The sequence below is a fragment of the Corythoichthys intestinalis genome, chromosome 7, assembly GCF_030265065.1.
Source record: "Corythoichthys intestinalis isolate RoL2023-P3 chromosome 7, ASM3026506v1, whole genome shotgun sequence".
NCBI classification, from domain to species: Eukaryota; Metazoa; Chordata; class Actinopteri; order Syngnathiformes; family Syngnathidae; genus Corythoichthys; species Corythoichthys intestinalis.
In genome coordinates this window covers 39,539,976-39,565,084 of record NC_080401.1, presented here as the reverse complement: position 1 = coordinate 39,565,084, position 25,109 = coordinate 39,539,976, and the positions used below count along the sequence as shown (strand labels likewise).

At 38.5% G+C, this 25,109-nt stretch overlaps 1 protein-coding gene across 2 annotated transcripts; it reads left to right on the top strand.

The window, feature by feature from the left end:
* The first annotated feature begins 12,494 nt into the window (after positions 1–12,494).
* On the top strand, positions 12,495–24,057 carry si:ch211-212d10.2 (uncharacterized protein LOC557710 homolog). 2 transcript variants are annotated; one of them, XR_009063736.1, is made up of 4 exons: positions 12,495–12,846; positions 17,936–18,051; positions 18,237–18,414; positions 21,793–24,057. XR_009063736.1 is itself a non-coding variant. In XM_057840063.1 (3 exons), exons 1-3 carry the CDS (start codon positions 12,663–12,665, stop codon positions 18,333–18,335), a joined length of 399 nt encoding a protein of 132 aa, XP_057696046.1. In that variant the 5' UTR covers positions 12,495–12,662; the 3' UTR covers positions 18,336–20,329. The 2 variants fall into 2 exon arrangements, 1 of the variants encoding a protein (XP_057696046.1); XM_057840063.1 differs by lacking the exon at positions 21,793–24,057 and having other exon boundaries at positions 18,237–20,329.
* Positions 24,058–25,109: the final 1,052 nt, after the last annotated feature.

The window sequence follows — 25,109 nt, the reverse complement described above, 5'->3', positions numbered from 1 at the left end:
GACAGAATGATCTAACTTCTTCTAACGAGGTCTAACGAGACTCCGCTCGTTACCTGTATTAATGGCACCTGTTATAACTCATTATCGGTATAAAAGACACCTGTGCACAACCTCAGTCAGTCACACTCCTCTCCTACAGAGAGCTGGGACCACAGTAACAAAGGCTACTATCAGTAACACAATGCGCCGCCAGGGACTCAAATCCTGCACTGTCAGACGTGTCCCCCTGCTGAAGAAAGTACACGTCCAGGCCCGTCTGCGGTTCGCTAAAGAGCATTTGGATGATCCAGAAGAGGACTGGGAGGATGTGTTATGGTCAGATGAAACCAAAATAGAACTTTTTGGTAGAAACACAGGTTCTCGTGTTTGGAGGAGAAAGAATACTGAATTGCATCCGAAGAACACCATACCCACTGTGAAGCATGGGGTTGGAAACATCATGCTTTGGGGCTGTTTTTCTGCAAAGGGACCAGGACGACTGATCTGTGTGAAGGAAAGAATGAATGGGGCCATGTATCGAGAGATTTTGGTTGAAAATCTCCTTCCATCAGCAAGGGCATTGAAGATGAGACGTGGCTGGGTCTTTCAGCATGCCAATGATCCCAAACACACAGCCAGGGCACAAAGCAGTGGCTTCGTAAGAAGCATTTCAAGGTCCTGGAGTGGTCGATCCAGTCTCCAGATCTCAACCCCATAGAAAATCAGTGGAGGGAGTTAAAAGTCCGTGTTGCCCAATGACAGCCCCAAAACATCACTGCGCTAGGGGAGATCTGCATGGAGGAATGGGCCAAAATACCAGCAACAGTGTGTGAAAAGCTTGTGAAGAGTTACAGAAAACGTTTGGCCTCCGTTATTGCCAACAAAGGGTACATAACAAAGTACAGTGATACCTCAGCTCACGAACATAATTGGTTCCCAGAAAGTGTGTGTAAGGCGAAAAGTTCATCTTCCGAACATTTATTTCCCATAAGAAACCATTAAAATGAGAATAATCCGTTCCCAGGTCCCCATAAAACATAATTTTCTACTAAATAAGCCTTAAAACTACACAAAAATATACCTTATTTTATGTATAATAAATGTGCTATTGTATTATAATTAAAGAAATAAACTGTACTGTATAATAAAGTCGTTTTATTTACCTTTGTGATGGTAGTTGATGGCTTGATGGAATGGAGTGGGAGGAGGAGGGAGGGAGGGAGTTACTGTTTGGAAGGAGAGTGTTACCGGCAAAGTGCGCAGTTAGCGTAGACTCCACTGCTGTGCCCCCCACATGCTTTTGGTTGTTAATAAAAGTGCCCACAAAAAGCCATCCGACGCCTCTGGGTGTTTGTATGCACGCCGCCTCCTTTCTGGAGAGGAAATCGGGCGAACCGAAGACAACCGACGACAACGAGCCAACGTGACTCGCCGGTCCACTTCTCACTACGGTGGGAAGCTGAAAGCACCGCCAATTACCAGTCGAGGGCGAATTGGTAACACGAGTCACCTTCCATAAGGACTGTAGGTAACTTTTTCGGTCCCATAATAGCAAAAGTACACTCAATATGGTCCAAAATGTCTATCAAACACAAACCATGTCCACACTCAACGAAAGTGAGGGGACGAACAGGGACGCCGTGAGCGTACGTCAGCTTCTCGTGGCGCTTTTCGACCGCGTGAATTGGTTCGTCCGCCGAAAACTAGTTCGTCAACAGAGACTATATGCTCGCGAATTTAATGTTCTTGAGGCGAAAAGTTCGTGAGCTTAAGCGTTCGTGAGCTGAGGTATCACTGTATTGAGATGAACTTTGGGTATTGACCAAATACTTATTTTCCACCATGATTTGCAAATAAATTCTTTAAAAATCAAACAATGTAATTTTGTGTTTTTTTTTTTTTTCCACATTCTAGATTGTTGTGGTTTCTGTGTCACTGAATTTTAAGAGCACTTCTGTGCATCCATGTGTCAATAGTAACAAAGAAAATTGTGTCAACACATCACATCCAATAGTTGTGCCCTCGATGTTTGCTTTGATTACTGCGATTAGCTTTAAAATACTCCGTTGACTTGCATGTCTAAGAACATCACTCAGTAGGCTAAAAAATAAAGACCGGTCTCCGCATGCGCCAACAATGCTACACATTTTGGGAAATGAAGTTCATAAGTATTTAGCATCTTCCTTGTAAGCAGTGTTGTTTTTAGCACCCCTTTTAACTTTCGTTTTAGTCTTTTGGATGAAAATACTTTTTAGTTTTAGACATATTTTAGTAATTTGTGTTTGTCTTACTCTAGTTTCGGTTAACGAAAACAAATTTTGTCTAGTTTTAATTGAGACTTATTCAGAATGTTTTCGTCTGTAAAATTCAAAAGTTTTAGTCAGAAAATAAATATGTGAATAAATAAAGGTTTCCAACTATTTGGAATGAACATTGACAGATGAGCACAAAATTGTAGAGTCTACAAAGACATCACCTCCTTCGTGATCGTAATATATCAACAGGAAAACACTACATTATTTTCAATTAATTAAACCTACCTGGACACCACGAACTGTATGTATAAAAAAAAAAAAAAAAAAGTTGTCCAAGACTTTGAGACGACACTCCCCACACTAAATGCTAGAGGTGTGCATCGGCAATGCCCTCACGATTCGATTTGATTACGATTCAGAGGGCCACGATTCGATTCGTTTCAGAGGGTCACGATTCGATTCGGTTCGATTCGGCAATGCATCGCGATGCATTAAAGCCTAGGATGCATTAAAATTCTAAAGCAAATCATATTTTTCCAGCCCGACCCGACATGGCCCGCCGGTATTGAAGGCCGATCAATTAACTAGATTTGCAGGCCCAGCCCGAAAAACCCGAATTTTTTTTTTTTTTTTTTTTGGAGTGACGCAGGGAAAAAAAACGCAGCAACAACAATTTATTTTCATTTCTTCGAGTTGGCAGAAAAAACGCAAGTTTTCTTAATGATTAAATAGTCTACATATTTTTATGAGCATTATAAAATCATTTACACAACGAAATAATGCTGGGAAAGTTTAATATAACAACAACAACAAAAACTTGGGTTTTGCAGACACACAGAGGAGAAGATTCAAAAGGATCACATTTCTGTTGCCTTTGTGTGCATAAATAAAAGTGTCCTTCGTAACAAATTCTCAGCTGACAGAAAAAAAATGCAAGTTTTCTTAATGTTTAAATAGTCTACATATTGTTATGATCATTATCAAAGCATTTACACAACCAAATAACGCCGGGAAAGTTTAATATTAGGAAAAAAAAAAAAAAACATGCGATTTTGCAGACACACAGAGAAGATTCAAAAGGATCACATTTGTGTTGCCTTTGTGTGCATAAATAAAAGTGTCTTTCGTAACGGATTCTCAGTTGGCAGAAAAAAACGCAAGTTTTCTTAATGTTTAAATAGTCTACTTATTTTTTTTGTTTTGTTTGTTTGTTTTTTTTTGTTTTTTTTTTGATAAATAATTTATTAGTCCGGCACGGCGGCCGGACCCGACCCGAACGTGAATGCTTAACGGGTCAGGTCGGGCCCAAAATGTTAATCGGGTTCAGCAACAAGATTTAACCTCTAAGAGATAGGACATAACGTAACAATGGCTGAAGCGGAGAAAGAGGGAGCAAGAAAGATTATTGATGCACCTAAGACATTGAAAGCAGACATCTGGAGACATTTTGGCTTCTACGAGGTTGGTGGGAAACTTGACCAGAGTTATGCGGTGTGTTAAAAATGAAACATGAGAATAATAATACAAATGGGGAAACCAAATCCGTTACATCACCGGAATTGCGCAGGGAAGATTTTTGAACATACTTATATATTTTAAAATGCGCTGAATCGATTCGTCCATGCCCCGCATCGGCATGCATCGCCTCATCGATAATTGTTGACACCACTACTAAATGCTAATGGTAACGCGAACGCTATACTAATGCTACAAGTTACATTTAGTGTGTGATGATCACTCAGCACAGACTTTTAAAGGCTAAAGCAAGATGGTATAGTCTCTCTAGCCAAAACAAGAAAAAAATATATTACCATGTGTTTTCAAAACAAGCAAGTCTGATGCCTGGCGAGGACACCGATGAGTAAATGTGTGTGGGTAGGGTAACCACGACCCACATGTGACACGACCAAACACTGCTACCATGCCAGCTAACTACACATATTATAATAAAATGTCATGCATTTAGCACTTATGACGGAAACTATGGCGCATTTTCATCTCATTCTAACCTGATCAGATGAAAATTGGCATTCGTATCATTATGTTTTAGTCTCCCAAGACACGTTTTTAGCTCATCATCTTCACGTCATTGTCATGAAAAAATTGTTCATTATTATATTTTCGTTATCGTCATTGACGAAAACAGCACTGTAACAAATGAAAAACATTAAATATGATACCGGAATAAATCAATACTATCTGCATCGTATTTGCATGGGCAATACTGCTGTTGTAGTCACTTGGACAAGATGAATGCCAAAATATGCGTACGCTTTATTATCCATGGTTGGTGTGTGTGTATGTGCATGAATCCTGCCTCCAGCAGAGAGCTAGTTTGCTTACAGAAGAAGAGAAAGCGAGAACAAGTCAGCGCCGATGAATGTTGATTTCATGTAATTTATTGCGCCCTGAAAAACATAATCATTGGCCATTTCATACGATACGTCAGACAATATGTCAATACATTAAAACATACGATGGTTTTTATTATCGGACAGTAAGTCGACAGTATAGTTACTGTGACAGGCATTAGGAGAGTTACAGTATATACGGTATACCCACAGCAAAAGAAAAAAAGATTACACCGTGGCGTTGTACAGTGGACTGTGACTCGTTAAATAGAAATATTTGAGGTGTTCCTAAAGGTTATTTTAATTCCTATATTAATAATTTAAATTAAAATTCCTGCACAAACTATGACCCTAAAACACTTAAACAGCATTTCAAAGACTTCATTTGGGAATTGAGCTCCTCAAATGGCCCATGCTAAGTGAGTTAGCAGGCTCCTGAGTGCGGTTGCCGGGTTGTTGTCAACAAAGTGATGAAATCAGGCGCAATTAACTGCCTAATATGTTATCATTGTAAAGTAAATGGCTTGTCTACAACTGCTATTACCGCAAATAGTTGTGCAGCATTCCAGTGATTATTCCGGGATGTCCTCAATATCATGTTGTAGTGTTATTCCCATCCAGCCTGTGTTTATTCATTTTTTCCATAACACCGTCATCACTCAGACTTTTATTCTAGTTTAATTGTATTTGTTTATTGTCTGAATACTCATTTAATTTAGCGCCCAACAGCTTTGCTAGTTGTCAAAGACCAACAAAGCGGTTTTCCCTTTTGTCTCGGTTCTCTTCGATGAAATCCAACATGTAATTCTTGGCCACATGTATGAAAATAAACACGTCTGGTGCTTTTCCAAATTGAGCAGGATTCTACAACACCGAAGCCAACCTGTGCACATGTTTTTCATTGTTTGCTAGAGGTTTTTGTTTTTTTTCAAGGCTTACTGCAGAAATGCGGTATGTCGCAGTGATTTGTGTCTCAATCTTCAAAATATGACTCAGGGATATTTCACTCTACTTCACCGGAAAAACGAGATGAAAATGTCAAACGCCCACACTCGCAAGACTCAAAAAGATTCATAAACACCAAAATGCACCACAGAATGAGAGCCAAAAATCCAGCTCATGGACTAAGAAAAAAAAGAAATTAAAGAAAAAGAATAAAATTTTGTTCCTGGCTTGTAATCATTTGATTTGTATTGCTTGGGTCCAAACTAAATGAAAAAGGGCCACTAAAATGGTAAAAGTTTGGTTTTGTTAAAATTAGAGGTTATATTCAAAATTTCCAATTTTACGCCCAAGTTACTCAAAAAATATTTGATAAATCACATTTCTTTGTGTTTCAGGTCAAACTAAGTCTATAAGGAGGAAAATGTACATATGTACTGTATACATAGGTATTAGAAAGTACAACAGTAAAGAAAAGTGAAAAACAAAAACAGAATTTCAAAGACGTGACCACAAACCCAAACTTATTGGAAACAGAAGTGTTTTTATATGTCAATGCGACGAAACAAACTAGGAAATACCACTTGGAACCGAGGAATAAAATTTGTTTTTCATGCTCTTATTTAATGTGCCATTTTTACTGTTTTGTTGTATCTGTTAATTATATTCATCTTTATAGTTTTGCATTTATTTTGCCTGTGCTAAATTAAAATGCATTAAATTCTCATACGTTTGTATTTTAATTGATTCATTGTTAATAATCAGGCAAGATAAAAACAGTAATGCAAATAAATTTTACATGTATATTTAAAGTGCCTATGATTGCAAAAAAGTATGTTTATTTCATATTTCACGCGGTATTTTATGCTCCTGAATTAAATGGACCGCTTGGATGCGTGTGTAAGCAATCGTTTTATTTATTAATTTCTTTTAATCCCGCGCCATAAAAATGAGTGACTTCCGGCTCCAGTCTTGGGTTGAGGACGAATGCAAAGGTGACGTCACCCGGGTCAGCATCTCACTATACAGCATTGCTTTATAGCAAGCAGATGGACTGCTGATTCAGCTGATTTTGCGGCTTAATTCGTTTATTTTTCAAATCAACCAAGTGTGCTGCAGGCTTTTGTTGCTGCACCAGGGAGAGGCATGTAAGTCTTTTTGGGTTTCAAAAAGTTCCCGTTCACCCCGAGATTGGCCAAAACAAGTCCGACAACCTTGGGACCATTGGACTAAAATACAGTCGACAGTTTTGACCATTATGGAGTAATTTTGCCATGTCGTCCTGAATAAATGCATTTTTAATATTTCATAGCAACATAGCAACTGGGGAAAAATACTTCCATAAAAAGAATATTCTGTAAAAATATTGGAGTAGAGAGATTGAAACAATGACATTTTGCTGCTCGCTTCGTTGCATTTTCCTCGTTCTGAATCTTCCCCCTCAAAGGGCTGAATTCTAAATCAGATGAAATTGTGACCTCCTGATGTCATCCTCCAGCTGGGGATGCTAGAGCGCTATAATGACAGGCGGGGCTAAACGGCATATTAAAAGACAAATTTTTCGTCATCTGCGCTTTGCCAAATTGTTGTATATAGCGGAATCGTCTCAAATATTATTCTAATTCACATAATAACTCTAAGATTTTTTTATGCTGTTACAGGCACTTTCTACATTTATGTATTTTAATAAATGATTTGATTAGTTCACCGATTATATTTTAATTTAATATATATCAGAACTAGAAGAAAAGCATTTCAAGTAGTCAATATTTAAAAAGTACATTTTATTCATTAAAGGGTGACTATTTTCTATTATTATTTAAATAAAGTTAGGAATGTTAAAATTTGAGTTTTTTTATGTTATCGGGTTATTTGAAATTATCGGGTCAGATAAAATGATATTGGATAATATCGACATCGCTTTTTCATTATCTGTTTTGGGCCAATATGCATATTGCCTTCAAAGTGAATGTAGAAGCCTTTTGCCTTTGTACAAAGGCTGGTCACAGCTTAGCACAGCAGTTATGGTTATTGACCATTAGATGTCTGCAAACTAAGATGCTTGAAAAATATGGATGAAAACCTTGAAGTATTTATCATTTATAAGCATCCAGTGGGGCATCACAATGCAATTAGGTATAATGTGTTAAGTCCACGACTGCATATATCGGTATCGGTTTGATATCGGTATCGGATTTTTGGAGTTGGACAATATCTGGATATTGGTTTTAAGTCATTATTGGACAACTCTAGTTAAAATGTATATTTAGACATTTACGTAATAAACGTGTTGTGGAAAAGTCTATTTGTGCCAAGAAATGGGAAGATTTGTTGGCAAATTTGAATAAATCAGATTCCAGGCTTTGAAGCCTGCACTGGATGCAGTATAGTAGTAAAAAAATACATATTAATCTATAGTATGGTGTTTTTTAATATCCAGCTCCAAATACATTACGAACAAAATGCTAGTCTCACTGTTCCTCCATCAGCACAAAAATCTTAACTATTTCAAACAACTACACTTTTACTTAGTGGCACTCTAGTTGTATTATTCCTTTCCTTGCCTTTACCGTATTAGCCCGAATATAAGACAGCCCTGATTATAAGGTGACCCCCTCTTTTTCAAGACTCAAGTTTGAAAAAAGACTTTTTGAACAACAAATTAATTTTTATACAGAAAATAATTACAGTACACCAGAAACAATTGATTATAACAATATATTTGGGAGAAAAAGCATGTTATTTTGCCTCGTTCAAATCTTAATATCTGAACATTTAAATATGTAAACTAAAGTGCAATGACATTCGTAAATGAATGGCTTCTGGTTTTTGAAATGTAAATATACCAATATATTGTGATAAAACAACAAAACTGCAATAACTGCATTAACCATCAAAGTGAAGTCTAACTAACTGTATTCTTGAAACAAATCTGAATAAGGAAAAACATAATGCAATAAAATAATGCAAAACTGGTTCAACTAAAAAGAGTAGCTGAGATCTGTCATGACAGAACATCGCTTGCTTCAATGATATCTGGCGCCATCTAGCGTCGTGAATGGGGAGAGTAGCTGAGATATGTCATGACAGAACATCGCTTCAATGATATCTGGCGCCATCTAGCGTCGTGAATGGGTATAATGTCTAGACCGCAAGTATAAGACAACCCCCTTTTTCAGTGTTATTTCAATGCAAAAAACATCGTCTTAAATTTGGGCCAATACGGTATTTGATATTGCTATTAGTCATTCCACTCTATGTGACTGGTTGACCACGTGAAGACGGTATTTAGAATTTGACAGTCCTCAAAGCTGCACAGGTTGCGTTCTTGCAGTCCAAACAAGCTGTCTCTGCTACGCATCAGTCTTCTGACAGCCGCCTTGGCAAAAACGGATGGGCCTGCACAGCCACCAACACCAAACACAATTGTGGTGAAGAAAACAGTAAAAAATGATTCATAACCATTTATTTTGACCTTGAATGCACAAGATTTGTTGCATGAGCAGGAAGATTAGTGGCTGATTTTATCTTTCACGACTCATTTAGTTTAATAGTCTGCATCTTCCTGAGGTTAGTTTTGATCTCTTGGGTCAAGTATTAGTCGGAAAAAAACATTTTCACAGTCAAAGAACACATTTGACAGTGAGGCGCAACAGAAATGTCGGCTGAGACACAGAGCTCCAAAACAGCTTGTGATGTTAAGCTGCACTGTGGAAAGTTAAACCCCCTCAAAAACAGATCTGCCATCAAGTGAACAATAACGAGCTTTATGTTTGTATCTCCACAATTACATTTTGAATAACTAATGTGCCCACTTTTACCTCACTTTTTGGCTTTCAGGTTTTCAGTTCATCTGAGCAGGCCAAGCCTTTCCGTGTCACAGACTGACCTGTGCCAAGCAACAGGAAAGGGTCTGCATGTGTCTAATAATGCAAGATGTGCACTCATGAGCAGCAGCAGGCTCAGCATTTGGCTTGTGACCGGTGGCGGGCGTGCGAAGGACCGCACGAGTGCTTGTTTTGGCTGATGTTTGCTTTGATTTCTGCACCAGCTGTTTCCCAAAGTGCTGCAGTCAGGGAGTCTGTATCTATTGATCATTACCTCCATCGAGGAGGTCAAGTCTGGCCACGTTACTTGGATTTCTCACTAAATGAATGGTTATGACAAAATTATTACGTGCATATGTGGAGACCTGCATTGGTACGGCCTTGGGGAAGGTCTGTGTTCCAACTGTAGACCATTGCAGTTCATTTGATAACTCCACCAACAAATTGTTATTTTTGATGAACCATGGCCTTGGATTTGGAGGTGCTGATCGTCATCCTGCTCATTTCACACGGGGCTGCAAACCATCCCAGTGTTCACCGAAAGCCCCGGCTTGTTGGAGTGAAAAGACTATAATCATCTACATACAGCAGAGAATGATATCCTGTGGTCCTCAAACCAGATCCCCTCTGACCTCTGGCTGCGCTTAGACATTCTGTCCACAGAAGGAATTAACAGAACTGGTGACAAAGGGCAGTCTTGGCGGAAGCCAATGTACTCTGGGAACTGGTCAGACTTACTGCTGACAATGCGAACCAAGCTCCTGCTCCTTCATGCAGGGAAACAACAGCCCTTAGCAAAGGGCCCAGGACCGCGTACTCCTGCAGCAACCCCAGAGGACACGATGAGGGACAGGGTCAAATGCCTTCTATAGGTCTATAAAACATATATGTGAACTGGTTGGGCGAACTCCCATTAACCCTTAAGCCCCCAGTAGAGGGTGCAGAGCAGCTCCATATTTTCACAATTTTGTAATGGTCTTTGTCTCATTTTTCTCTTTCTTGTCTTGCGCTCAACTGGCAAAAGTCATCATTCTCTGTGAGTTCTATGTACTAGTATGGTCTTGTGCACAAAGCTATTTGTATTGTTTTTAGTATTTGTTTTTATTTGTGTGAAACTGGTTCGTGGTGTGCAGTATTTCTCACTAACGTTATTGTAATCAGATTACTTTCTTTCAGTAGCGAGCAATCTAACGCGTTCATTTTTCCAAACCAGTAATCTGAATAAAGTTTATTGTCTGTGTGTTGCTGTTTTGTTCTTGCCTCATAATGTACTGTATGTAGAATGAAGAACATTGTAGACATGTACGAAGAGCATTTTGAACAGAAAATGTTAGAAAGGTTTCCACTACGCATTCGTTTCCATGGTAACTGCTCATAGTTACTTCCTGTTTTGGTCTCGAGTTACATGCGCTAAGTGTTTTGGGACTGAGAAAGGCGTGTAGAGCGCTGTTGCACATTCAAGCTGAGTTCAGCCACCTGTTGAGATGTGCTAGAGAATGTTGATCTGTGTGCATGCATGAATTAACGTAATTTTCCTTCATTCTGGAGGGTTCCAGCGATAGGTTGGAGCTGCCACAAACGTTGCCGTTTCGTAGCTTTACCGTTGCAACGGCGGGTCGTTGGCGAGCATTGTTGACATCAGGGGTTCCCAAACCGGCCCGCCTCCACATTTGGTCCAGCACCCTGAACAAAACCAGAGAGCATTTAGATTATTATTTTTTTTTTCAATAGTGTTATTTATTTCCTGGCTCTTTTCTGTGAAGAACCCAGAGAGGGTTATTTGGTTATTATCTATTTAATTAATAGCGTTAATATTATATTATATTATTATTTTATTTACTTTTGTTCCGTGAAGAATCCAGGAAGTGTTTTTTGATTGTGGTTTTCTGAAAAACAATAAATTTTTACATTTAAGCACTCCTGCAATCATCACACTTTTTCTGTTACAATTTGACCCCGGCCCTCATCAGAGAAGGGAAAAGTTATGTGGCCCTCACAGGAAAAAGTTTCGGGACCCCTGGTTTACATCATATTCGTGTTGCACATTTATGCCGTGAGGTGATGTGTTCGTTTAGCATCTTTGGGATATGTTGTAAGTCGTATTGAGTGTAAAGTGCTTAGTTGCCACCACATTTTGTGGCCAAATTGACAACGTGTGTGTACGGCGTACTTCCGGGTTGTGCGTGTCCATTTGTGCCGCCCCAACCTTTGTGTTTATTGCACTGTGCAATTCATTTGTGTGTTGTTGATTATTGTGCAGTCAATTTGCATTGTTTTACGTTGGCCTGATATGCTGTAAAGCCTAACCTTAACATTTTTTACATTAGGCTTAATCTTTGCGTTAGCGGGGGTTTAATTAGTCGGTAGAGTTGATTTCAACAAATTTCATGCAGTTTGTCAGTCTTTTGTTAGTTTCAGGGCCCTTGGGTGGCTAAGCAAGCAGGAGTCAATGGTGGTTGAAATCAACTCAATTGACTAATTAAACCCCTGCTAACTCGAAGATTAACCGTTATGTGAAAAATTCTGATCTTCCCCTTTAAATTCAATTATCGGAAAGTCAATTACATGCGATGACATTTTTCTGTTGTGATTCTTATGTTGAGGCAGCAAAGGGAGAAAAATTGGTAAAAAGTAATTGATAAATTACTTTTAAAGTAATCGGTAAAGTAACTAGATTACTTTTTAAAGGCATAATCAGTAATTAAATTACTTTTTCATGTAATCTGAGACAATAGTGGTGGTGTAAAAAATAGAATGAAGACTGCACTGTACTGTACTGTACTGTACTGTATTGTACTGTATTGTATTGTTCTGTACTGTACTGTACTTTACTGTACTGTGCTAACATAAAACTGCAATGACGCTAACACATTAATGTCAACCATCAAAAATCTAAATTAATTCTTGGCTCCCATTGAAAATGCAAGCCGTCCAATTCATTTCAACTGATAGGGTGGCATGGAATGAATATTTATTCGCTGCCTTCCCAGTTCAAATGGATTGGACATTCACTGGTAATAAACTAATATAAATTAACATTAGAAGAATGAAAAGAGCCACGTGGTTGGACGTCTATCACCATTATTGACAGCCAATGAGTTAATACAACTATAAAATTAACTAAATTTATGGACAGGAAATATCAGACGAGCACTGTTCGCGTGCACGCGCGTTTAAGTGAAATCCTGGTGTGTGATACTCGGCCTCAAAACATGGATTGCGTGCCCAACGAAATAGGACAAATGGAAGGGGAAATATAAATAATTGTGACGTCTTAACATTCGGGAAGCAAGTGAATTCGTTCTTAAATGGCCTCATCCCCCGGAGAGGGAGACAAGGGGAGCGTCGCGTGGAGACACCTCGGCACAGCCTCGGAGCTTTCCGCCAGGAAATGCCGACTCGTGTACTCCTCCGTCGGCCGGAAGTCGGACGTGTGCCTCTTCTTCGTCAAGGGCGAGTTCTTCGCCATGGATGCCCGATGTCCACACTCCGGTAAAAGCTATTTTAATGAAACAACACAGAGGTTACGGCAAGCAAGCCATGCTATCATTTCCGCCTCCCCGGATTTCAAAATAAAAGAACGTTTTGTTGTGGAATGGCTTAACGCACGCATGCTATTTTTAGACCGTAACGTCGCATCGTAAAGCGGAAGTAAAGTAGAAGTGGGACATTATTATTGCCGGGTAAATATCATATTCGTAAATCTAAATTTCAAAACGTAAATCCGAACTTTAAAATATTTTTAGTTGAGATTGACTCGTATTTCACATCACTTAATATGACACAGAATGAAAAACGCAAGTCTGTTCTAGAATCTTATGCAAAATTGTATGGTATATAAAATGCCTTTTTATATATAATTTGTTGTTTATTTTTGTATGTCTTACTAAATAAGAGGAAATATTGTTGATCAGGGTTTTTTCTAGGCGAGCTGGTTTTTCTGTATTACTGTTGTTGGATATGTATGTTTATATTAGGGCTGTCAAACGATTAAAATTTTTAATCGAGTTAATTACAGCTTAAAAATTAATCGTAATTAAACGTAATTAATCGCAATTCAAACCATCTATAAAATATGCCATATTTTTCTGTAAATTACTGTTGGAATGGGAAGATAAGACACAAGATGGATATATACATTCAACATACGGTACATAGGGACTGTATTTGTTTATTATAACAATAAATCAACAAGATGGCATTAACATAATCAACATTCTGTTAAAGTGATCCATGGATAGAAAGACTTGTAGTTTTTAAAAGATAAATGTTAAGTACAAGTTATAGAAATTTTATTTTAAAACCCCTCTTAATGTTTTCGTTTTAATAAAATTTGTAAAAATTTCAATCAAAAAATAAACTAGTAGCCCGCCATTGTTGATGTCAATAATTACTTACACAATGCTCATGGGTGCTGAAGCCTATAAAATCAGTCGCACCTAAGCGCCAGCAGAGGGCGGCAAAACTCCATAAAACACAATTAACATGTGGGCATTTCACTATACTGTCATTTAAATCTGTCTGAGCGGGCCATGTGCATTAATTGCGTCAAATATTTTAACGTGATTAATTAAAAAAAATAATTACCGCCCATTAACGCGATAATTTTGACAGCCGTAGTTTATATGTATGTCTGTATGTATGTTTGTTGTTCAATATTATTATTATTTTTTTTAATCAATAAATTAAAAAAAAAAAAAAAAAAAGTAGGACATTATAGACCCGCCCTCGCATAGAAACAATGTTAATTCTGCTACTTTTCTCCGGCAATCTTTCAAAAAACAAACATGCTGATCACGCATTGCTTTTTTGGAACTTGTAGAAACAACTCTAGACATTACGACATATGAAGGATGTTTTCTTCATACGTTTCACGAAACGAAAAACTCGGAGGAAAAATTGTGAAGAATGAATCAACTTGCGCGGACGTTTTAACGCCAGCTAAGTGAAGTCACGTTGAAGCCATTCACATTTCATTTGCAGTAAACATTTTGTTGGGTTGGCATGCTCCTTCAGAGGACAAAGAGGCAAGCCAGTTTGAAATTTTGAACTTATTTTTTATCGTGACGTTGTGCCGTGCTGCTTCTGTCTGACAATGAATGACCTAAAAAGAATTAAAATGGTATTTGACTGCCAGTTACCTTTTCTGTTGTAAAAAAAAAAAACAACTTTTGTAAGGGGGAAGTGTAAATAAATTATAGAATTAAGATTTGTTATCAATGAAAAAAATTTAATGTGTTCGTTGGCTGTCACTGAGTAGCATTTGCGATTAGTACACAAAACTAACTAAATTACCCCCAAGAACGGTCAGATACGTAGGACGACCAGAGGATATAATATATATGAAAGACAGGGCTGGTGATAAAGGATAGCTTGTTGAAACAGGAAAATGTCATTGTCAGTCCCGTCGATAAAAAAGCTAAGGCTATGCTTAGGTCGGCTCGTTTTTTTCGTCTTTTTCAGCCTTCGACACTCAAGCCATCTCTTTAACTGAACATTTTTATGTTCTTCCACATCTTTGCCAGTGAATTTGGCACCAGGGACATAATTTTCGGAGAGAATTGGTAGGTTTAGCTCTGTAAACATCTCCTTCGTACACGATTTCCATTCATTTCCTATTAGGAACAAACGGTCGCGTGTCCCCCCTTAGCAACAGTAGCTAATGTCATGAATATTAATGAGCGGAAGTGACGTGTTGCTTGCGGTACGCCATTCCACTCGATGTCGTGGCAAGCGACTACTTTTGGTAATTTAGTCAAAAATAAAAGCATCAAAAGGATTTTGGGTTATGTCGGCTTCCCACAATATTCAAAATTGTGGCCTGCCCTACATGACCCAGAATTTGCTGTTCATATATGTGGTAGCCAGGTCTCAATTGTAATTGTTAATTGTTGTATTATTACTAAACTTTTTTTCTGATGATTAAATTGTTTTTCATAAATAATAAATTGATAAAATGTTAATAAAACAAAATAAATACAATTCAAATAATTTAAACAGAATTACATTCTGGTTATGGGCCTCAGTATTAAAAGTTGATTTATTCCCCCCCCCCCCCCCCCCCCCAATACAGGTAGTCCTCGTTGGGTTATGAACGGGTTCTGTTGCTACGTTGGTGACGTAACCTGAATTTCCGCGTAAATTGGAATTAACCCTTAAAGTGCCCCTAAATACTCCCCAAATCTCCAAATGACTATCGAAAAACATGTATTATATGTCATTGCACCGTCCTCGCCAAGAGGTTGGAGCTAAAAGCTGATTTATGCTTCTGCGTTGCGGTGATGGCATAGCAACAGCGTAGACCCTACGTACTCAATGAGCATTCGAAGTTCTGCGTCAAGGTAACGCGTTACTGTGTCATTCACCGCTAAGTCACTAGAGGGGTGTGGCGTTGTGTTTGTACGGTTTTGGGGGACTCTTGTCGAATTCCTTAAGTTTTCCTCCAGTCATCGACAGCAATGGTAACGGAGAAGGAAAGTGTGTACAGTGGTACCTCTACATACAAAGTTAATTCATTCCAGGACCTTGTTTGTAAGTCGAAATTGTCATATGTCGAGCAGGATTTTCTCATAAGAATACATTATAATTCCATGAATTCGTTCCACAGCCCAAAAATCTACACTAAATCCTTAATAAATGCTGCTGGTACGATTGCAAATAGCAATTACACAGGGCAAAACAAATGAATTATGAATAAAATCAGAATAATAATATAATAATAGTAGTAATAATAATAAAATAATACCTGTAAAAATGTAACGAATCGGGTTCTAATATGACAAATGTGTTTTGCGTGGTGTACATGAATGCACCGTGTGACTGACATAACAGAGTGAGAGAGGGACTTTTTACTTTCACTTTGTTCAGCTGCGGCGGACAGTAGGCATGTTGTGTTGCACAAGTTCTGAAATAAAATATTAAGAACCTGATGAAGCTGGCGATTTTTTGGCGGTTACCACAATAATAATTGTCACCTTAACTTATAAAGACTGGCAAACGGAGGTCGGAGGAGAACCGTCGAGATCATAGACATTCTACGGCCGTATTGTCCAGCCAGTTCACGGATGCGCGCACCATGCTCATATTTTCTGTAATTTCCACACTTGCAGAATGAACCCAAAATAAAAATGAAATTAAATCTGTTTCATCATTATTAACAGCAATTCAAATTTTCGTATATAACTAGCTGCTGATACAGCAATAACAATCCACACAAACCATTAGCATGTATCAGTTAGCGTCCACACATCACCAAAAACTCACAGAAACTCGACCCAAGTGTTCGACCACAATTGAAAACGCACAATAAATAGTACATAAGCGTTACCGTATTGGCCAGAATAAGAAAAAGACTGTGTTTTTTGCTTTGAAATAACACTGATAAAGTGGGGCTCATCTTATATTCGCGGTCTAGATATTATACCCATTCACGACGCTAGATGGCGCCAGATATCATTGAAGCGATGTTCTGTCATGACAGATCTCGGCTACTTTTTTTAGTTTAACCAGTTTGCATTATTTTATTTCAATGTTTTTCCTTATTCAGATTTGATTCAAGACTACAGTTACAGTTAGACCTCACTTTGATGGTTAATGCAGTTATTGCAATTTTGTTGTTTTATCACAATAGATTGGTTTATTTACATTTCAAAAACCAGAAGCCATTCATTTACAAATGTGATTGCATTTTAGTTTACTGTACAAATTTACATGTTTAGATATTAAGATTCGAATGAGGCAAAATAACATGCTTTTTCTCTCAAATATATTGTTTTAATCATTCGTTTCAGATGTACTGTAATTATTTTCTGTATACAGTAAAAATTGATTTGGTGTTCAACAAGTCTTTTTTCAAACTTGAGTCTCGAAAAAGAGGGGTTCGTCTTATATTCGGGCCAGTACGGTGTATACAGGTGTTGCCTCCATGGATGTTTCATAAGCAACAAATGTGTGCGCAGGCTTGCAGGCTTTCCTCTTTCTCTCTCACTCGGCTGTGCAAATTCTTCATTGGAACAAATGCGGTCTTTCCCGTGTGTGCGCGTGCCTGTGCGCTCTTCTTCGTGTGCGCAAATACGTTCTTGGCTTATAATCGTGTGCCATTAGTACTACCTACTGTACGCATCCTGCACCAAGATAAAAGCATGCATCTCAAAACAAAAGTCAACATTTAAGAAAAGAAAGAAAAACGAGACACCAGCATCGTTAAGTTGAAATCATGTAAGTTGAGTGCGTCGTAACCCGGGACTACTTGTAGTGTTTAACTCATTGCCAGCCATTCACAGTGCTAAATGTCAAATTCATTTAAACTGGGAGAACTGGCTGGCTGTTTCAGTGCCATTGATGCCGCTAGACGTCCAATCCATTTTCACTGGGGGGGTTGGCGGCAATCATTTGACATGTAAATTGCCTATTTCCATTACATAACCTACGTTTTGTAGGTTGATAGATATCATTAAAATATAGGTCATGAAACCCGAATTATCTGTTGGTCTGGAATGAGTTTAACTAACTCTACGAGGGATTTCTGTCGGAATGTAGAAAGCATTGTTGTTTCCTGGGGAACATCTTATCTGTCTTCCAGGAGGTCCACTCTGCGAGGGGGACATCGAGGAGGCTGATGGGATCCTGCGGGTCTTTTGTCCGTGGCACGACTACGACTTTGACCTCCGGACCGGGAAATCTGGGACCTCTTTGAAGGTTTGGCTTTAAAGCAAGATACACGTAGAAGAATTTTACTCAACATATAAGCAATGAGCCCTGCAATGTTGGATGCACTAAATGAGTATAGATGTCACACAAAAAAAAAAAAAATGTTTCGATGCACCTGCCTTAGGACAACTGTCAAGTCACATTGATCGTCTTTCATGTTTCCACTGGTTTAGCAACAAGTGCACGAAGTCAAGGTGGAGGATGGTGACGTTTACATCAAGCACGCAAGTTTTCTCTCCCTGCAGCCGTTTCCTGCCCATCACAAGAGCTGAGCTTCAACCTTCCATCCGCTAGGCTGCAACGCCAAGTTACTGATTACGCCACATCTTGCCGGTAGCGAGCACATTCAAGGTTATTTATAAGACTTTTTTCCTCTCAAAGTCCAGCCATCTGAAAGCATTCCTAAGCCTTATCTGTCAGTTTCTCAGACTTTGTACTTTGAGAGTGAAGTCACACCATGATGATATCAGGCAATTGTCTAAAGGAGACATCAGGACATTGCTTGATGTAGACAGACAAAGCTTTTGGGGGGACTTCAACAAAAATTGGAACTCTATGCAGAACAAAAATATTTCACTGTTCCGGACTACCAAAAACTACATTGTATTCAAAATTATTTTATACTTTGATGATAATGTGTTTTTACTCCAAACCTGCCTTCATAAAGGGTTTGAGTGATACAGGAAAATTATGTCACAATATTTCAAGGAAATGTACTATATTATTATTTATGACAATATGGAAAAAAAATACTGAACAATATGGACATTGTTGCTTTCGAACAACAGCATTTTTATTGTACACAATATTAAACCACCCTTGTTTTTAACTGCAATTTACATAGTGCAAATCTAATGCAATGGATAATGCAAAGGACTCATCTTGAAATAGAAAAAAGAATTAGACTTAAGTGATGTGCATGTGACAATCAATTGATCAATCAATCAATGGAAGTGATAACCACATAACCATAAAAGATGCGATATGCGTGCACTTATACATGCACACTTTTTAAAGTTTTCTGTTTCTTTTGTAAAATTAAAATGACGTGAAATAAAGAAGATTTCGTCAGTCTGAACTTAGTTTTGTGGGTAAAGACCTTAGTTAGGAATGAAAAGATTGACTGAGGAGAGTACACCCATAGATGATATTGTCACCTCAGTGGAAATCCTATGTAACCAATTGCGTAAGAATGGAAGCTGCACGCTTGTTTATAATTAAAACAAAAAAAAAAAAAAACTGTTAGCGGAAGCTAGCATACTAATTCAAGTACAAAAACTTTACCCTTTAAAAGAAATGTGCGAATTTTAAAGGACGGCCCACACCAACTCTGTCCAGACATTTCACCCCATTTTTCTTAAACCTGAAAGTTTAAGAAAAATGGATAAAATAAGAAAGAAAAAAAACTTGTGGCAAGCAGGACATTATTGCCCAGTAAATTTTCCTGGTCACTCACTGGTCAGTACAACACACTGCACATGTAAAGTTCCACAAACGCTTATGTTTTAGAAAAAAACTGTTGGGTAGCTGAAGATAGTTTGCAGTTTTCTCATCTCCATTTTCAATAGTGTTTTGTTAAATCTTAAACAGTATGGGCAAATATCTACATTTTGAGTCAGCTCTTTTTTGCTGGCAACCGAACCCTACCAGTAGTGTGAAACCCTACTTCATAAATTTAAATCAAGTTTCAAACACTAACTCTAGTGTGAAACCCTAATTTAGAACTCTAAACCTACTTTGAAATTCTACTTTGGACCCCTAATCCTAATGTGAAACCCGACTTTGGAACCCTAACTCTAATTTGAAACCCTAATTGTAAACCCAAACTGGTGTTAGAAAATCAATTCGAAGTCCTAAAACTAGTTTGAAACTGTACTTTGGAACCTATACCTAGTTTGAAACCCTAATTCCAAACCATAACCCTAGTATTAAACACTACTTTAAAACCCCTAAACCAAGATTAAAACCCGAATTTGAAAACCTAACTGTGGTATGATACCCTAATTGGAAATCCCTACCCCACTTTGAAACCCCACCTTGAAACCCTAATTTAAAACCCTAATCCTACTTTGGAACCCAACCCCTTTTTTGAAACCCTACTTTGGAACCCTAACCATTGTTCGAAACCCTACTTTTGAATCCTGCCCCGAGTTTGAAATCCTAATCCTGGTTTGAAACCATAAATTGGTACCCTCACCTTAGTTTGAAACCCTATTTTTATACATTTTTTTACTTTTATACATGTTTTTATGATGGATGGATGGATGGATGGATGGATGGATGGATGGATGGATGGATGGATGGATGGATGGATGGATGGATGGATGGATGGATGGATGGATGGATGGATGGATGGATGGATGGATGGATGGATGGATGGATGGATGGATGGATGGATGGATGGATGGATGGATGGATGGATGGATGGATGGATGGATGGATGGATGGATGGATGGATGGATGGATGGATGGATGGATGGATGGATGGATGGATGGATGGATGGATGGATGGATGGATGGATGGATGGATGGATGGATGGATGGATGGATGGATGGATGGATGGATGGATGGATGGATGGATGGATGGATGGATGGATGGATGGATGGATGGATGGATGGATGGATGGATGGATGGATGGATGGATGGATGGATGGATGGATGGATGGATGGATGGATGGATGGATGGATGGATGGATGGATGGATGGATGGATGGATGGATGGATGGATGGATGGATGGATGGATGGATGGATGGATGGATGGATGGATGGATGGATGGATGGATGGATGGATGGATGGATGGATGGATGGATGGATGGATGGATGGATGGATGGATGGATGGATGGATGGATGGATGGATGGATGGATGGATGGATGGATGGATGGATGGATGGATGGATGGATGGATGGATGGATGGATGGATGGATGGATGGATGGATGGATGGATGGATGGATGGATGGATGGATGGATGGATGGATGGATGGATGGATGGATGGATGGATGGATGGATGGATGGATGGATGGATGGATGGATGGATGGATGGATGGATGGATGGATGGATGGATGGATGGATGGATGGATGGATGGATGGATGGATGGATGGATGGATGGATGGATGGATGGATGGATGGATGGATGGATGGATGGATGGATGGATGGATGGATGGATGGATGGATGGATGGATGGATGGATGGATGGATGGATGGATGGATGGATGGATGGATGGATGGATGGATGGATGGATGGATGGATGGATGGATGGATGGATGGATGGATGGATGGATGGATGGATGGATGGATGGATGGATGGATGGATGGATGGATGGATGGATGGATGGATGGATGGATGGATGGATGGATGGATGGATGGATGGATGGATGGATGGATGGATGGATGGATGGATGGATGGATGGATGGATGGATGGATGGATGGATGGATGGATGGATGGATGGATGGATGGATGGATGGATGGATGGATGGATGGATGGATGGATGGATGGATGGATGGATGGATGGATGGATGGATGGATGGATGGATGGATGGATGGAAACCCTAGTTTAGAATCCCGACCCCAGTTTGAAACCGTACTTTGAGGCCCTCCCCTTTCTTTGAAATTTACCTTTGAAACCCTAACTTCTTTTTGAAAACCTGCTTTAGAACCCCTTAAGAGTTTCAAAGTAGGGTTTGAAATTAATATAGTCTTTGTGTTGACTTTGACAGCTATTGTTGGAATCAATCATTGATCCATCAATGAACCCATCGTGCCGGTAACTTGTTCGTTGGGTCGTGATGGCGAAGGTCTCAGATGGCAGCAGAGACGGACAGACACCCAGCTGGTCAGTTTTAGGCGTACCCTGTCGGTGCACCTGTGTGGCGAGCACATCGGGACGCAGCAGTTCGGGTGCAGCCAGCGATGAAGAATGGCATGGCCAACAACAGCCACTTTTTGTCCAAAGGCATCCACTTCCTGTTCGGTTCCCAATAACAGCAGCTAGAATAAACTCAAACGCAACACTTGTGAGGCTTGTAGGTGTGACGTTGTTGAACCCGTAAACTGATTGGCTACCATTGACGATGCTAGACATCCAATCCTTTTGGAGTGGGAGGGCCGACAGTGATTGAATTAATGTGATAATATTCATAATTGAAAGACTTAAATGCTAATTTTCACATTTTTAACATGATGAGTGTCACGTTTTACCATGTTTCATGTTGAAACATTTTCACAGTGTAATTTTCATATTTGAAATGTGATACCTTTTAAATAACTTGATACATTTAATCAATAATTTTCAAGTTTATGTCAGTTTGTTTGTTTCATATTTTAGTGTCAAATGTTTGATGGTTTATGTTGAAAATTTCTACACTTAAGCCGAGATGGGTACTAACGCGTTACATGTACTCCGTTACATTTACTTAACTTTTTGACGCGTTACATGTACTCCGTTACAGTTACTTTTTGAGAAAAATGCACTACTAAGAGTAGTTTTACGAAGCCATACTTTTTACTTTTACTTGAGTAGATTTGTGAAGAAAAAACGCTACTCTTACTCCGCTACTTTGGGCTACACAAGAATCTTTACATTTTTCATCTTTATTCTACATATTTGATTTATTATTATTATTTTTGGCAGCGATGCCATTGAGAATAGCATTACTAATTTCACCAATGCGACTCGCAACAATAATCACAAAACTCCTTTAAACCAATCAGACGCAAGCTTGCCGTTCTATGATCACGCCAGCCTATTCAATCACATGTCGTCTTTAAAGTCGGGCTGTCAAACCATTAAAATTTTTAATCGAGTTAATTACAGCTTAAAAATTAATTAATCGTAATTAATCGCAATTCAAACCCTCTATAAAATATGCCATATTTTTCTGTAAATTATTGTTGGAACGGAAAGATAAGACACAAGACGGATATATATATTCAATATTCGGTACATAAGTACTGTATTTGTTTATTATAACAATTAATCAACAAGATGGCATTAACATTATTAACATTCAGTTAAAGCTATCCATGGATAGGAAGACTTGTAGTTCTTAAAAGATAAATGTTAGTACAAGTTATAGAACTTTTATATTAAAATCCCTCTTAATGTTTTCGTTTTAATAAAATTTGTAAAATTTTCAATCAAAAATAAACTAGTAGCTCGCCATTGTTGATGTCAATAATTACATAATGCTCGTTCATAGTGCTGAAAGCCACAGTCGCACCCAAGCGCCAGCAGAGGGTGAAAAAACGCCCAAAAACACAAGTAACAAGTGCACATTACACTGTTCTGTCATTTTAATCTGTTTGAGCGGGGCATGTGCGTTAATTGCGTCAAATATTTTAACATGATTAATTAAAAAAATTATTTAACGCCCGTTAACGCGATAATTTTGACAGCCCTACTTTAAAGCACTGTAAAAAATGAAGTATTTGACATACTGTAGAGCGCTGCCGTCGACGTGACTCAAAAGTGCAGATTAAAACCTCTCTCCCAGTTTTTATTTGGCACCGATTCAACACGAAAAACCGGAGATATGATCCTTTTCATTTCCTAATAGTATCTATGAAGAAAATACAGTTCAGTATTCACTATTCAAACTAGGAACAATTTTCTTCACTAGAGGGCATTCATTCTATTTTTTTCTCTTGCCAGAATTCAATGATTTATTTATTTATTTATTTTTTTAAATTATTTCTTTGATTATGTACTGAGTAATTACCAGTGTTGTCAAACTTACTTCAAAAAAGTAATTAATGACAGTTGCAAATTACTTCTCCCAAAAGTACTTGAGTTAGTAACTCAGTTAACTGAATGTAAGAGTAATTAGTTACTTGGCAAAGTAACTGGTGTTACGTTTCATGTTTTTTTTTTTTTTTTAATTCCCCCCCAAAAAAAAAAACGTTTGGAAGTCATTTAATGTTTTGAATCAACCGTTAATGTTGTTAAAATTCCAGTTGTTATTACATTAGTTCCCTTCTGTCTACTTTCGACATGTGAAAGTTTTAAAACTTTCATCATTTAAAGATAGATTCAAGTCAAGATTGTGTCGATTTAGGAGTATTTTAGATAAAAAGTTACTTAGGTTCGTTAGGAAGGTTCTCTACAACAGAGCCTTCCTGAGAAGTCTACTGCTTTAAGATGGCGGCTGTTTACTAATGCCAGTGAGTCTATCATTTTGCATCAAGTTCTCTATAAACGTGCTAACGCTGCCGTGTCTGTCATTTCGCATCTAACTCTATATACATGTGAAATCTACCGCAGCATCATGTGGGGGTAGTTTGTAGGCTATCGGCTACAGTCAGGTATTATTAGAGCCACCTAGCCTAGCATCACATTTGCGACAGCGTCACAACTCCCTTCCCTCCTGCCGACTCCCGCTCTGCTCTCTCGTCTCCGTAAGTCCATGTCTCTCAGACTTATTTTGCGTCACCAACGTAGTGACGCGTAGTAACGCGCGCCTTTACATCCTCAGTAATGGTAACGGCGTTGCCAAGATGACAAAAGTAACTAATTAGATTACTCGCTAGTAAAAAATAAAATAAAATAACGCCGTTATACTCTAACGCCGTTATTAACAACACTAGTAATAACCCAGTACAGTATATTATAACAACAGTTCCTATAAATATGTTTGTGCTGAGAGAAAAAAAATACCATTGTTTAAAACAAACAAACAAAAATAAGCAGTTACTCACAATGTTACTCATTACTTGAGTATTATTTTCACTTGATACTTTTTTACTTGTATTTGACTACATTTTTTTGGATGACTACTTTTACCTGAGTAATATTATTTTGAAGTAACGCTACTCTGGCTTGATTAAAAGTTTTGGCTACTCTACCCACCTCTGCAATTCAGTATGTGCATCTCGTGAGGGTTGAGTACACAAAACCTAAATCCCTGCTTTAGGGAGACCACTGGACTATATTGCATACAGACTTTTTGAGAGCAGCAGCACTCTACCAAAAAAATGTATATGGCGGAAAACACTCAAGTGATTTGAAGTTTCGCTCTGAGACACCCAGTTTGGCCAA